The sequence below is a fragment of the Chrysemys picta genome, chromosome 8, assembly GCF_011386835.1.
Source record: "Chrysemys picta bellii isolate R12L10 chromosome 8, ASM1138683v2, whole genome shotgun sequence".
Classification (NCBI taxonomy): domain Eukaryota; kingdom Metazoa; phylum Chordata; order Testudines; family Emydidae; genus Chrysemys; species Chrysemys picta.
In genome coordinates, this window is record NC_088798.1 from 48,046,135 (window position 1) to 48,060,323 (window position 14,189).

A 14,189-nucleotide genomic window follows, 5' to 3' on the forward strand; every position below is an offset into this window, starting at 1 on the left:
ATTGTCTTCTTTTAAAATGTATGTAAACCTTTATACTGGATGCTACTCACACAGACTGGAAAGTCTCTTCCCCTTCTCTCTCCTCTCTCCCCCCCCTACAAACTTACAGCTAATAATCATCCCTCATGCTGCACATAGCCCCAAACCAATACAAATTCCTTGTCCAAATTCTGCCCTTAATTACACCCTTGTCAACTCCATTGACTTAAAAGGAGTCACATAAAGGTAATTAAAGGCAGAATATGGCCCCATATCTTTTATGATCACTTTTTTGAAAGGTTATATTCACTCTCCATCCTTCAACATGTAGATCAACATCTTCAATATATAGAGCCCATATTTCACTTCCCTTTAATAATAATAATAATAATAAATAATAATAAGAATTAATATAATAAAAAAGGCTGTTGAATAATTGCAGTTAACTTACGTGATTAACTTAAAAAAATTAATCACGATTAATCGCACTGTTAAACAATAGAATATCTATTGAAATGTATTAAATATTTTTGGATGTTTTTCTACATATATTGATTGCACACAGAATACAAAGTGTACAGTGCTCACTTTATATTTTTGATTACAAATATTTGCACTATAAAAATGATAAATAGTATTTTTCAATTCATCTCATACAGGTACCATAATGTAATCTCTTTATCATGAAAGTGTAAGTTACAAATGTAGATTTTTATTTATTTTGGTTACATAACTGCACTCGAAAACAAAACAATGTAAAACTTTAGAGCCTACAAGTCCACTCAGTCCTACTTCTTGTTCAGCGAATCGCTAAGACAAACAAATTTGTTTACGTTTATGGGAGATGCTGCCTGCTTATTATTTACAGTGTTACCTGAAAGTGAGAACAGGCATTCACATGGCACTTTTGTAGCCAGCGTTGCAAGGTATTTACGTGCCGTATGTCCCTTCATGCTTCAGCCACCATTCCAGAGGACATGCTTCCATGCTGATGATGCTCGTTTAAAAAGAAATGCATTAATTAAATTTTGTGACTGAACTCCTTCAGGGAGAATTGTATGTCTTCTGTTCTGTTTGACCCGCATTTGGCCATATATTTCATGTTATAGCGGTCTGGGATGGTGACCCAGCACACGTTTGTTTTTAAGAACACTTTCACAGCAGATTTCACAAAACAAAAGGAAAATACCAGTGTGAGATTTCTAAAGCTACAGCACTTGACCCAAGGTTTAAGAATCTGAAGTGCTGTCCAAAATCTGAGAGGGACGAGGTGTGGCGCATGTGTTCAAAAGTCTTAAAAGAGCAACACTCTACTGTGGATACTATAGAACCTGAACCACCAAAAAAGAGAGCCAACCTTCTGCTGGTGGCATCTGATTCAGATAATGAAAATGAACATGCGTCGGTCCGCTCTGCTTTGGATAGTTATAGAGGAGATCCTGTCATCATCATGGATGCATGTTCTCTGGAATGGTGGTTGAAGCATGAAGAGACATCTGAATCTTTAGTGCATGTGGCACATAAATATCTTGTGATACCGGCTACAACACTACCATACAAATGCCTGTTTTCACTTTCAGGTGACATTGTAAACAAGAAGCGGGCAATGTTCTCCTGCAAATTGTAACCAAACTTGTTTGTCTGAGTGATTGGCAAATAAGAAGTAGGACTGAGTGGACTTGTAGGCTCTAAAGTTTTACATTGTTTTATTTTTGAATGCAGTTATTTTTTTGTACATAATTCTACATTTGTAAGTTCAATTTTCATGATAGAGATTGCATGACAGTACTTTTATTAGGTGAATTGAGAAATACTATTTTTTTATAGTGCAAATGTTTGTAATAAAAAAATAAAGTGAGAACTGTACACTTTGTGTCCTGTGTTGTAACTGAAATCCATATATTTAAAAATGTAGAAAACATCCAAAAATATTTAAATAAATGGTATTCTATTGTTTAACAGCGTGATTAACCGCGGTTAATTTTTTTAATTGCTTGACAGCCCTAAAAAAATGTTTTAGGCCATGTATCTCTCTTTAATGAACAAAAGCTCTGACTAGCAGTAAGGTTTTGATTTACTTTTTCAAAAAATAGAATATTTTACCAAAAAAAATATTCAGCAAGGTGAATTACGGCTGATACTCTACCTTCTTAACTGGCTTGAATTTTTTGGTGTACTAGTTTGTGCAACTGTCTCAGTTTTTAAAAATTAACTTGGATTGAAGGAAGATAAGTGTTCTTGAAAGTTTTTGCTTTTCATTTCATAGAAGTTTATAAAACTTTTTAACACAACAGATCTGAATTTGAGACTCAGTGTATTTGCTGAGGGTTTTTCTTTCTTTTCTTTTTTTTTTTTTTTTAACAGGACTATCTTAAGTCTAGGTTGCATGCGATGCCTTCTTTTAAAAATTTATATTTTGGTAGTCTTTTCCCCTGTTAATCTAATTTGTAGTGTTCATTGAATGGTATTATATTTTAAAGGGGGAAATGGAAATAGCGATATGAACAGCCAGGTTCAGACACTTTTTTGTGTGTTGAGTAATACCTTACTCTGCCAGTGGTCCCATTGAAATCAAGCAAGGTAAGGTGCTAGTCAGCCTGAGTAAGGATGAAGCCCTGAATTACTAGTAGAATAAGGGTATACACTAAAAGTAACAAATGTGTCTTAAAAGTAAGCAAAAGATTCTTTGCTGTGCTTTAGCAATCTATGACATCACTACATCTTGGTCAGGTTGTTGTGTTCTTTACTCTGTTTTAACTGTTCTTTTAGAAGAAGTGAGGGGGCATATTACAGGGTGTTTCTAATATATTTACTTAGAATAATTGCACTTTGTCTATTTTGCCAGTTGCACCTGTACAACCAGCATCACTTGGTTTGTCTTGTACAGCAGAGGCTTTTATGGCTGTCCAGGCTAGATTTGCTACCTAGGTGGTAGTACATGTTTACCAAAAAATTGGTACTGCTTCCAGGCTGAAATTTTTGTAACCTAAATCAGAGCCATGTAATCAATGGAAAATAAGGGTTTATAAAGGAAGAATTGGTCCAACTTTTAATTCTTTCTATGTCATCATCTGTAATGAACTGGTCCTCACTTTCCATTCCTCTTTCTAGGTAATAAACAATGCTTGTGCTACTCAAGCCATAGTAAGTGTGCTATTAAACTGTATTCATCAAGATATCCATCTAGGAGAGACACTAGCAGAATTTAAAGAATTTTCACAAAGTTTTGATGCTGCGGTAAGTGCAACTAACTTTTGTACCTGGTGTACGCTGATTTGAACAATTGGCTTATGTTCTTTCTCTTATTTTATTTTTTTTATATATTTTTAGATGAAAGGTTTGGCACTAAGCAACTCTGAAGTGATTCGGCAGGTTCACAACAGTTTTGCCAGGTAACAAAAGTAATGCGTGTTACAAATCATACAAAATCCAGTAACTTTTCTCTTTCACTTCAGCATTGTTTATTTTTAACCTTTTAGACAACAAATGTTTGAGTTTGATGCAAAGTCATCAGCAAAAGAAGAAGATGCATTTCACTTTGTAAGCTATGTTCCTGTTAATGGAAGGCTATATGAACTAGATGGACTAAGGGAAGGACCAATTGATTTAGGTAAGTTTAGTTCACTGTGGCTAATTTAAACATTGTACCTTTTTGCATTTTTAACAGGTTTTTTTTGGTGGCCATATGTGACCAAAACAATTGTCCTTTTGAAATAACAGCTGGTTCTTAATACTTTTTGATCTTTCACTGAGAGACTTATTTAGACAGTGTATTGAAAAGGGTGATTAATTGGATTAGTCCCCTCCCCCATCTTTTCAGGTTTTTCCTTTCAACTAGTTTTTGTGATGTCAGAATCTCAGAATTTTATTATTCATTCCCTTAATATTTTAGTTCCAAGGCAAAAACAACTGGTACAAAGAAATGGAGCCTGTTAATGCTAGGTCAAGAAGTTAAATCTAATTTTTTCATTCCACTTTAAATTTTGTCATCTATCAGATATCTCTTCTAATTTTTAAGATTTGCAAAGTCTTGTTAACTGGTATTAAACTAGCTCAGTTTCACCTGGAACAGTTCTTGTTACCATATCTTTTTTTCATGTTGCCTTCCTCCGCCGTTTTATATTCCAGGGAGCATGTTAGTCATCTTTGTAATCCTAATGTTATGAGAGTAGAAATCTCACTACTTGGCACTAAATTAATACTTTATTTGTTCCTTGCAGTATTTATTATGGTAATGTAAAAACTAGTAAAGTAAATGCATCATCGAAAGGTGTATTTCTGTCATAGTTTCTCAATTATTAAGATAAATGTGAAAGATTATTAGTTTCAGTATAGTGAATCTTTCATTCTGAAAGATTCTGATCACTTAAAAACAAAAAAACCCACTTCCTACCAGACAATGGCCCTGATGTAGTCAGACCTGCATGTCATATCATTGATTGATATATATGGGCTTTCTGTGGACATAAGGATCTGTTGGCATGGAATCCATTTGCAGGATTGGGGAGTATGCATATAATTGCTGCTCAACTCACTACTATAGTGAATACAGAATTTAAAAGTATGCTGTGCAACAGTTTAGGACTGGAAGTGAAGAATACAGATAAAACTACAGGGGGAATCTTATGTCTCTTTGATCTAGTCCTCTTTTTGAAATGAGAGTAGATCAAAGTGCTATAAGGAACTGTTAATGCACATTAAATGTTCATTTAGACAAGCCCTTACTGTTTCATCTTCAAATGCTTTACAAGTGCTAAGTACTGTTTAAAACATGAGGAGGAACCCTCCAAAATTTGGAGAACAGAATGGAAGACTAGATGATCCTAATGATATATAAAGGTTTCTAAAGTCTCTAAATTTCTGGCAGAAATTACTGCATGAGGAAAAAAATCAAGAATTTCATATACTTGCTCCCTCCCCCACCCAATTTGGAAAACCAAATTTCTGCCTTTACACTCTCACCAAATGACTTGTGCTTTTTTTCCTCTGTCAGTAATAGAGTGAAGGTTAGACCTTTTTTCCCCCTTTTAAAATCTAATCCACCTCTGTTGCTTTTCTAAATATTATTCAGTAGAATATTGAAAGGTATTAACAAGAACCAGTGATTAACTTCCTATTTCAAAAAGATCATTTTGAACAATCTAGTATTGTCATTCTCCAGAGAAGAGATCCACTAGTAGCCTTTGCAAATGAGTATTCAGAGCTTGAATTGTCAGTGTCTTGAATTTGCAGCAAAGCTGGCTCTTTTGTTTTGTTTTGTTTGTTTCCTATCTAGGTGCCTGTAATCAAGATGATTGGATCAGTGCTGTCAGGCCTGTCATAGAGAAACGAATACAAAAGTAAATGTCCAGCGTGCTTTTCTTTTCTTTTTTTTTTTAAAGAACATACATGTATAACTTTTTACTGCAAAAGAACCAATTCCTAACTTTCTTCGATTAAAAGTAGTTTTCTTTTTTCTTGTTTAGCTTTCTAAAAATAAGCTACGGACATCAGTTTTCCTAATTTCTTAACCTTCCTCCTCAAATCACAACTCCAAAACAGCTTGGGCTAGAAACACAACTTGTTTTGTGATTTCAGTTATGGAGGACAGTTACTAAAGGGAGTCTTCTCATATGCCTACGTTTTATATTGTGAAAAGCAGTTAACTAACAGTCAAATTATATAAACAGAAAGATTAACATTTAAGCTCAGATGGGGAAAATAAACCTTGGTGCAGGTGCTGTAAAAGTAACTATTGGACTAATCACCATATTTAGTGTTTGTAGTTCAGTGCAGTCATCTATGATGTGACTTTTTTGTTCCATGGTAAGAGTGAAACAATATCCACAACTTTAATGTGAAATAAATAAATATTTATTTACAATTAAGGAAACCATAGAGGATTTTTGTTTGTTTATTTGGAGCTGCTGTGCTCCAAATAAAATTGTAATTTTGAAAACTATGTTCTCTTTTAGATACAGCGAAGGGGAGATAAGATTTAACCTTATGGCCATTGTGTCTGACAGAAAAATGATATATGAGCAGAAGATAGTAGAATTACAGCAGCAACTTTCAGAGGTAGGATATGATATTTAAATAATGCAATAGTTCCATGCCACAGTCACTTTTTGCTTAGAAGGGTTATAAAAAATAACTTTTTAGTTAGTATTTATTTTGCAACTAACTATTCTATTCCTGCCCCATAAAGGGGAGTGAGGGGGGAGAAAAGAAAAACCTGGGCAGTGTTTTTACTCCACAAAGGGAGATGTGCCAGAGACTATGAAGTCTGTTATGGACTTCATGTTGCTATTGATCTTTAAATGAAAGATGCTCAGATATTATGTTAATGGGCTGCGGTGTATAATACTAAGACCGAATTAACCAAATAGGTGTAGCATATTGCAACCACAGTCCTTAAAATATTAATTTAGATAATCGCAGTATAAACACTGTACAAACCAGACTTTTTATAAAATTCTAACTTTATTGCATTCATTTTACTTTCTTTAAGGAAGAGCCAATGGATACAGACCAGAGTGGTAATATGTTAAGTTCTATTCAGTCGGAAGTTGCAAAATATCAGATGTTAATTGAAGAAGAGAACCAAAAACTAAAAAGATACAAGGTACGTGTAGTTTTTGTTTTGTTGTGTTTTCATAGTAAAACTGTCAGGAAGATCGTAATGAAGAGCCAGCTTGACGTGAGGCCTGGAAATGAGACCAATCTCCTGCTCCTTCACATCCAGGCTGGAGGAATTAAAAGGGTATTAGCAAGGCACTGCACTACATTATTCACATGCGTCAACTTACTCCTGAGTTATTGGTTTGTTCACTCATCGTCTTTCTTTCTAGATAGCTGGGAAACTGATATTTTTATATACTCTTCTTATACATTTTCTTATGTATATTCTCTGAAGCCTCCCCTATTCTGCCATCTCCTCCCATTCAAGTATGTGTATATATAAAAGTTCATCAGAAAGCTACACTTCATTATTTACAAGAGAACTTCTGGAAAGAAACAGTTGCATGTGCCTCAAGAAGTTACAACTATGGTCACCATCAATTCTGCTCTATAGTGGCATTCTTTAACTTCTCAGAATTTGTTCTTTTTTTTGCTACAGTGTTGTTTTGTGGGTTTTTTCTTTTTTTTTTTTGGTCATCCCTTTGAACTCCTTTTATAAGATTGATATTTCTAATGAACTTTTCCACCTTTCTTTGTTTATAAGGGTATGTTTAATGTTAATGAAGAACATTTGATACTCAGCTTATCAGATGTGTGTACTGGATTGGCAATGAACTACAGAAAAATGAAAGTACACTTCTACCCCGATATAACGAAACCCGATATAACGCGGTAAAGCAGTGCTCCGGGGGGGCGGGGTTGCGCACTCCGGCAGATCAAAGCAAGTTCGATATAACACGGTTTCATCTATAATGTGGTAGGATTTTTTTGGCTCCCGAAGACAGCGTTATATCGAGGTAGAGGTGTACTTAGCTGTTTGCTGCTCTGTATGAGAACATATCTGTGATCCCTGAATATGGTATAGAAACAGCTTGCATTTTTTTGGCCTTTACATTAGGTACGGATGTGAGATTGTACACTGTTTAGAAACTAGCAGAGCATATTTTTATTCTTTGCTTTTTGAAATCCAGCCCCTAGTTTTTGATGAATGGAATGAAGTGCAGAAGAAGTTGGCATGTTTAACAGAGATTCTGACTGATTATCTTAAATAAGGAATTAATGTGAACGTATTTAATTGTATTCCTAGAAATGGGGAAAGATTTGGGATACGTCTGCAGTGCAGTTAGACCCCCACAGCAGTCTTGGGCTCAGGCTGTTTTAGTTGGTGATGCAGACATTTGGGATTGGGCTGCAGTCCAGTCTCTAGTATTCTGTAAAGTGGGAGTGCACCAGAGCTTAGGCCCAAGGCTGAAAATCTGCACCAGCAACTAAAACAGTCCCATGAACCTGAGTCAGCTGGCACAGGCCAGCCACGCGCTTTTAATTGCAGTGTAGACATACCATTTTTGATCAACATTTGGAGCCGGTCACCAATGATTTCAGGGGATATAAAAGCAACAACAACTAGGCAACTTCAAAATTATTTGCTTTAGTTTCTCCAAAGTGATGGCCAGCTAGCTCCATTGGTTTGTTTGTTTGTTTGTTATACCTACAGAATACATGCTGTGGAATGTTTAGAGAAATAAGAGAATGAGTTAGGTAACCATATAGGTTTTTCCCCATCTTTAATATCTATGAATATCTCTCTGCCCCTTGTTGGGTAGGATAGAAAATAAATTTATTTTAAATTATGCAGGTCACCATCAAGGGAGATACTCCTAAAGCTTTTTACTAAAGTGCATATTTGTACAGGATACAGTAATTTCTTTTGGAGAACCTTACTTATTTTACTAGTTCCCTGAAGATAGAATTTTTTTTATTGAAACCTTTGCCATCTATAAGAACTTATTTCTGTTCTGCATATTTAGGCCTTTGCTATATTACAAAGTGCTATGAGATCTATTAGGAGGATTTATCTCTGTAAAGCATCTTTCCTCTGATGTCAAAAATTGATAAACACTACTAATTACTTTTTGTATTGCAATTTTGTCTAAGGGAACCAGTCCTGAGCAGAACCCCATTGTGCTAGGGAGTGTGCAAATACATAATAAAAAGACAGTTCATGCTCTAAAGAGCTTATACAGTAGTTGAAGTATAAAACGAGAGGTGGGGAGCACAATTAAGCAGTATTTGTCAGCATGTTAAGCAGGAGCTGTGACATGCTAACTGTCTAATCATTTTCAGGTTGAGTGTTTTGGTAAGAGGCATGATATAAGGTGGCATGAGTCTTAAGGAGGGTTTATATTTATGCCATACAAACTTTGTGTAATGCATTGACTTGTCTGAAGTGCTCTAAACCTCACCATCTGAACTTGGCACCTGGCTCAAAAAGAGAATGTAACCTTCAGAGAACTCTTATAATGTGGGGGAGAGGTCCCTTTTGTCTGACACATAGCAGTTCCATTAATGTTTGCAATTAATTTTCAGATTGAAAATATTAGAAGAAAACATAACTACCTGCCTTTCATCATGGAATTGTTAAAAACTTTAGCGGAACACCAACAGTTAATACCACTGGTAGAGAAGGTGAGCATTTCTTATGACTTTTTTTTTAAAGAAGCAAGATGTATTAATTCATGTATTTTGCATGTTTTCTACCTGAACAGAAATGTAGCTGCACTTCTTCTAAAACTGGAATTCTTAAGTGGAAGAGGTTTATTTAGTTAAACTTGCTGTGTGCAGCTAAATGGCAAGTATATATGGGGATTTCCCCCCCATCCCCTCCCCCCACCTCCAGCCCTGTGTTTTGAAGATGCAGAGTGCTCACCAAGATGGGGGTGCACACTCTGCTGAGCAAAAGCTCCAGGGAGGGTCTTCTCTGATAGCCCAAAGTCCCCTAATGTTGTAAAAGCAGGGGACCTTTCAATAACGACTATATTAGTGAAGTGGAGGGCAAAAGGAATCACGATGTTGCATGAGGAAGTCTTACTAAGGGCTAGTCTACACTAAAAATGCGTGCAGCTGTGCCGCTGTAGAGTGTCAGGTGAAGACACTGCCGACGGGAGAAAGCTCTCCCATTGGCAAAATAAAACCATCTCCCCAGGGGCAGTAGCTGTATCAGCGGCACTGACATAACGCTGTCCACACTAGCACTTAAGTCAGTGTAACCTGTGTTGTTTAGTGGGTGGTTTATTCACACCTGTGAGAGATGTACGATATACTCTGATGTAGAGAAGCCCTATAACTTATCTCCCCAAGGGGAGCAGGGAAATCTAAAACTTGTCCACACACAAGGCCTGTGTATCCTTTGTCTTATTAGATTCCAGGACCCAGTCTATACTATCTGTGAACACTAGATGGCAACCCATGGGTGGCTGTATTGCTGTATAAAGGGCCATTATGTTGTACATGTCTGCTTCTTTCGTTTGATCTTTCCTAACTTTATTGATTTTGCTAACTTTTGCTGTTTCCTTTCTATGCTGCTTCCACTATAGTTTTGATTTACTGTTAAACATGCCTTGATTTAAACTTTATTTAAAGTATGTAATGTTTCAGTTGTCTCCCTGATAAGATCATTAAACTGTTAGGTTATTCAAACAGCTGACTTAATTGGGGTTTTTATCATGTTACTGGCTTGCATATGTGTCTCCTGTGCAGTAGATATAACATGTATCCCTGATGTTAGACTCTTATATTAAATAAATAGCTATTTATTTAGCTTAACAAGCATCTTCATTTAATTGAACATTTTGGGTTGGGGGTAAAGGGAGAGTTTAGAAGGCCAGTTGCTTGGGCAGATCACTGCTTTACCAGTTGATGTTAGGACCACCATGTTTTGAGGTGAAGGCATTTTGGTCTCTGCCACTTCCTCGTGTTTTGTCTAATGTTTTTACCATGTGAAATGGACACAGAAAAAATCTTAAAGATCCTTAAGTAGTTGGCCTCACTTCTCTCTCTGTACACATGCAAATGTGAACGAACTTCCTTACAGTTAGTAGTTTAAATGTGACCCAGAGAAATTAAGCCAACTTTGAATTTTCTTGTTTTGAATTAAACTATATATTTTTCAATCTTGTGTTACCAACAGTGTTGTATGGTTTTTGTATTAAGTTACATATTATGAGTTTGTTTCTCACTACTGAGCTTCAGGGGTGACTTAGAGGATTCGTACAGGGCACAAAGAATTTTACTTCAGGGTCCTTTAGTTAGAGCCAAACCAGTTCAGTAGCAAGTGGCAATCAGAATTAGGTGCAGGCACACCTTTTATACAAAGAACCACAGTTACTATATGGACAGGTAAATAATGTTTCTCAATATCATTTTAGTCTCTAAAATCCTGTATATAAAGGGAAGAGGTCAAGTAATGTGACATCAAGTTAAATGCCCCTAGGTGCTTATAAGATTTAATGTGAAAACCAGTGATGAGCTCCCAAAATCCTAATAACTGGTTCCCTACCAGGTCCTCGGCAATGGGGGAGGGGACCTTCACTTGCTCCGGGTTTTCAGCGGCAGCTCCTTCACCCGGAGCATGTGAAGACACTCCCACCCCCGCTGAAGTGCCGCCGAAGACCCAGTAGGGAACCGCGTGGTGAGTACAAGCCCCACATACCTGCCCCCCCCCCCCCATCCGACCCAACCCACTCCCTGCCCCGGACAGCCCCACTCAGAACCCGCAACCCATCAACCACCCGCTCCTTGTCCCCTGACCACCCCCCACCCTAACTGCCCCCAGGACCCCACCCCCTACCCAACTCGCCCTGCTCCCTGTCCCCTGACTGCCCCAACCCCATCCACCACCACCCCGACAGACCCTCAGAACTCCCCATGCCTACCCAACCCCCCGTCCCCTGACCACCACCCCCAGAACCTCTGCTCCCTGCCCCTTATCCAACCCCCTCCCCCCAGTCCCTTACCATGCTGCTCAAAGCAGCAGGAGCTGCAGAGCTGCCCAGAGTGCTGGCGGTGTGGTGCACTGGAGCTCTGCAAGAGGGCAGGGGAAGCGGGGGGAGGGGCTGGGGGAGCCTCCCCAGCTGGGAGCTCAGGTGGGCTGCAGTTGGCCCACCCACCGGCCCCTTTACAACCGGTTCTACACTGGCTCCTAAATTTAACAACCGGTTCTTGCGAATCAGTTCCAGCTCACCACTGGTGAAAACTGCCTCAAACTTGAGTGATTGAGACAATCAAGAAATTCTCACTTATATCTTTTTGGCATATTCTGGTGATCCGTGTTTAAAGAAAGTTTAGCTTGATTTAGAGCTCCATATATACACATCAAGAGGAAAGTCACCCCTCAGAATTCTGTTGCTGATCTTAGTTTAGTGTGCAGCTACCACAGCAAATGATACGATGAATAACAAGATAGAAAATGAAGAGGGATTTCTATTTCAACAATGACTTATTTATTTATTTATTTATTTATTTTGAATCCTAAGGGAAATGATCTTCTCACATAACTATTCAACACAACATTTTCTAGTTGAATATTGGTAAAAACCAAAATTTGCATATTAGTATTTTACTAAATGGCATTATGAAAACGATGTACCAGGCTGCAAGTTTGTCGCAAAACAATTGCGTTCATTTGTATGGAATGTAGACTTTTAACACGTTGTGGAAAACTGAGCAAGAAATTCTATTTGCAAATAACCTCGCTCTTAGTTTCTGTATTTTTCTTCCTCTGTGCTTCTTGATGATGAAGCAAAATACCGGTAAAAAGATCTTTGTTGCTTCAGAGCTCATAAACTGATTATTCTTCACCTGAGCTCATTTTCTGTTTAATTTATATGCTTCTTCCCACCACTCCAATTGTGATATTCATACAGAGGATTATGATTGTCAGGTGGAGAATAAACTGCATGAGCAGGTGATCTCCAGAATAATAAAAATCTTATTGTTCGATATCTCTCCTTTTTTATATGAAAAAAGATAGAAACTTAAGACTAAACTGTTTTTTAAGTAAAGTGTTGGGTTTTTTCAGATTTTTCCACAAGGAGTCAAGAGGTCTTTAACCTGTTTTGTATTATATAAGTGTATGCCCAGAGATGATATTAAGGTTTAGTAACTGCATGTGCAGCATTCAACAAGCATCCAAATTTATGTTTAAAAGTGGCTTTTGTTAGAACACAAATGATATTTTACTGTATGTTCCAGGAGGTAACAGACAGGCATGTATATTTTGAGTTGTAGACAAAAGTAGGCAGTATTCTCATTGTAGTATAACATGCTCTTTTTTTTTTTTTTCCTTAGGCAAAAGAAAAACAGAATGCCAAGAAAGCTCAGGAGGCCAAGTGAAGATAATTTTGGAGGAAAAATATATACAATAATGTGCTTCTGACCTTGTTTTCATGAAACAAGCCTACAAGACTTTTCCATAAACTTTAAATTTGTCCAGCGCACGTTTGACAATTGTAACAGTTTGTCTTGTATCGTATGTACGGGTCTATAAATCTCCTCCCCTTGCATCATGTGCATGTAGTATCTACTAAGTAATGTTTAGAGTCTCTTGATCAAATTCCATTATTTAACAGTTGTATCTGATCAATTCCTCATAGCTTATTGGGAAGTAGAACTGCCATTGTTGTAGATCTGAAAATGTGCAACTAATGTACCCATATATTTTAATCTCTTCCTAATGAAAATATTTACACCTTATCCCACGTTAAGGGATTTGGATTTCTAATGATGCAGAGAATGTCAGAATTTTAAAATAACGGTTGGGCTTTCTCTGTTCATCACCATTAACAGTTATTATAGTCTCTGACTCTCTTCACCAACTTCCCCCATGTCTTTGTTTTTATGAACTTTGACTAATTTTTTACAGAATTGAAAAGTATGAATTTAGCTGTAAACCACTTGCAAAGACCAATGTGTAATCTCAAAAGATCTGCATTGCTTTAGTAGAAAAGATAATAAATATTCCCATTTTTATTTTGGCAAACTTTCTTCAGGTGGTATTTTGTAGCCCTATCATTTGGTACTGTGACTGTTTTGGATAGGATAGTACTTGAAATCTTGGCTTCTTGGTCATATACATCAAACTTGCAACAAGGAAGTTCACCATTTGATTTCAGGAGATAATATTTCCGGAGATGTGTTTATTCCACAGTTTTAGTTGTAAACCTTTTAAACATACTTTGGTAGGTTTGGGGGGGGGGGGGGGAGTTCTTGACCAGTAGGAGAGACCGATTTTGGGAGGGGCAGGTGGTGACTTAACCATATAAGAGAACTAAATGCATGGGAAAACTTAAAATACCAGAGTTTAAAAACAAAATTTCAGTGAAGACCTCAGTCCAGACCATGGGAAAACTAACATTGCAATTACTCTTACTCACTGATTTCACTAGCTCTGCTCTGCTAGTGAAATGATAAATCTGCTTTAAATCTCAAAGTGAGAGGAAGGTGTTTGTATTATAACATATGGTGATGCACTGTTAAAGTGGTTTGGTATTGTGGAACATATTTACAGGTCTTCTACTCTATTTGCCTACCTATACAGGATGGTTCCTGATAGTATAATCTGAACTGATTTACTCAGTCTGGTTTTGAATAAGACAGTGATTCTGCCACTAACCTAGGGAGAATTTCTCTCTCTCTCCTCCCTCCCCCTTCCCATTTCTTTTCCTCTTCAATCTAAAGTGTGTGTGTTTCATGACCAGGGCGGGCTCCGGCTT

General features: G+C 37.2%; 1 protein-coding gene across 3 annotated transcripts in view; it reads left to right on the forward strand.

Moving 5' to 3' along the window:
* Positions 1-13,456, forward strand: part of UCHL5 (ubiquitin C-terminal hydrolase L5) — a 29,654-nt gene extending 16,198 nt beyond the window's left edge. For 2 of the 3 annotated variants that reach the window (XM_065554435.1, XM_005306875.5), the window contains 8 exons: positions 3,091-3,216; positions 3,310-3,371; positions 3,459-3,589; positions 5,255-5,318; positions 5,934-6,036; positions 6,470-6,583; positions 9,007-9,105; positions 12,766-13,456. In XM_065554435.1, the coding sequence (XP_065410507.1) occupies positions 3,310-3,371; positions 3,459-3,589; positions 5,255-5,318; positions 5,934-6,036; positions 6,470-6,583; positions 9,007-9,105; positions 12,766-12,810 (618 nt within the window). In that variant the 5' untranslated portion in view covers positions 3,091-3,216 and the 3' untranslated portion in view covers positions 12,811-13,456. The remainder of the gene's footprint in view (positions 1-3,090; positions 3,217-3,309; positions 3,372-3,458; positions 3,590-5,254; positions 5,319-5,933; positions 6,037-6,469; positions 6,584-9,006; positions 9,106-12,765) is intronic. The other variant, XM_042840706.2, reaches the window with a different exon arrangement.
* The last annotated feature ends 733 nt before the right edge of the window (positions 13,457-14,189 follow it).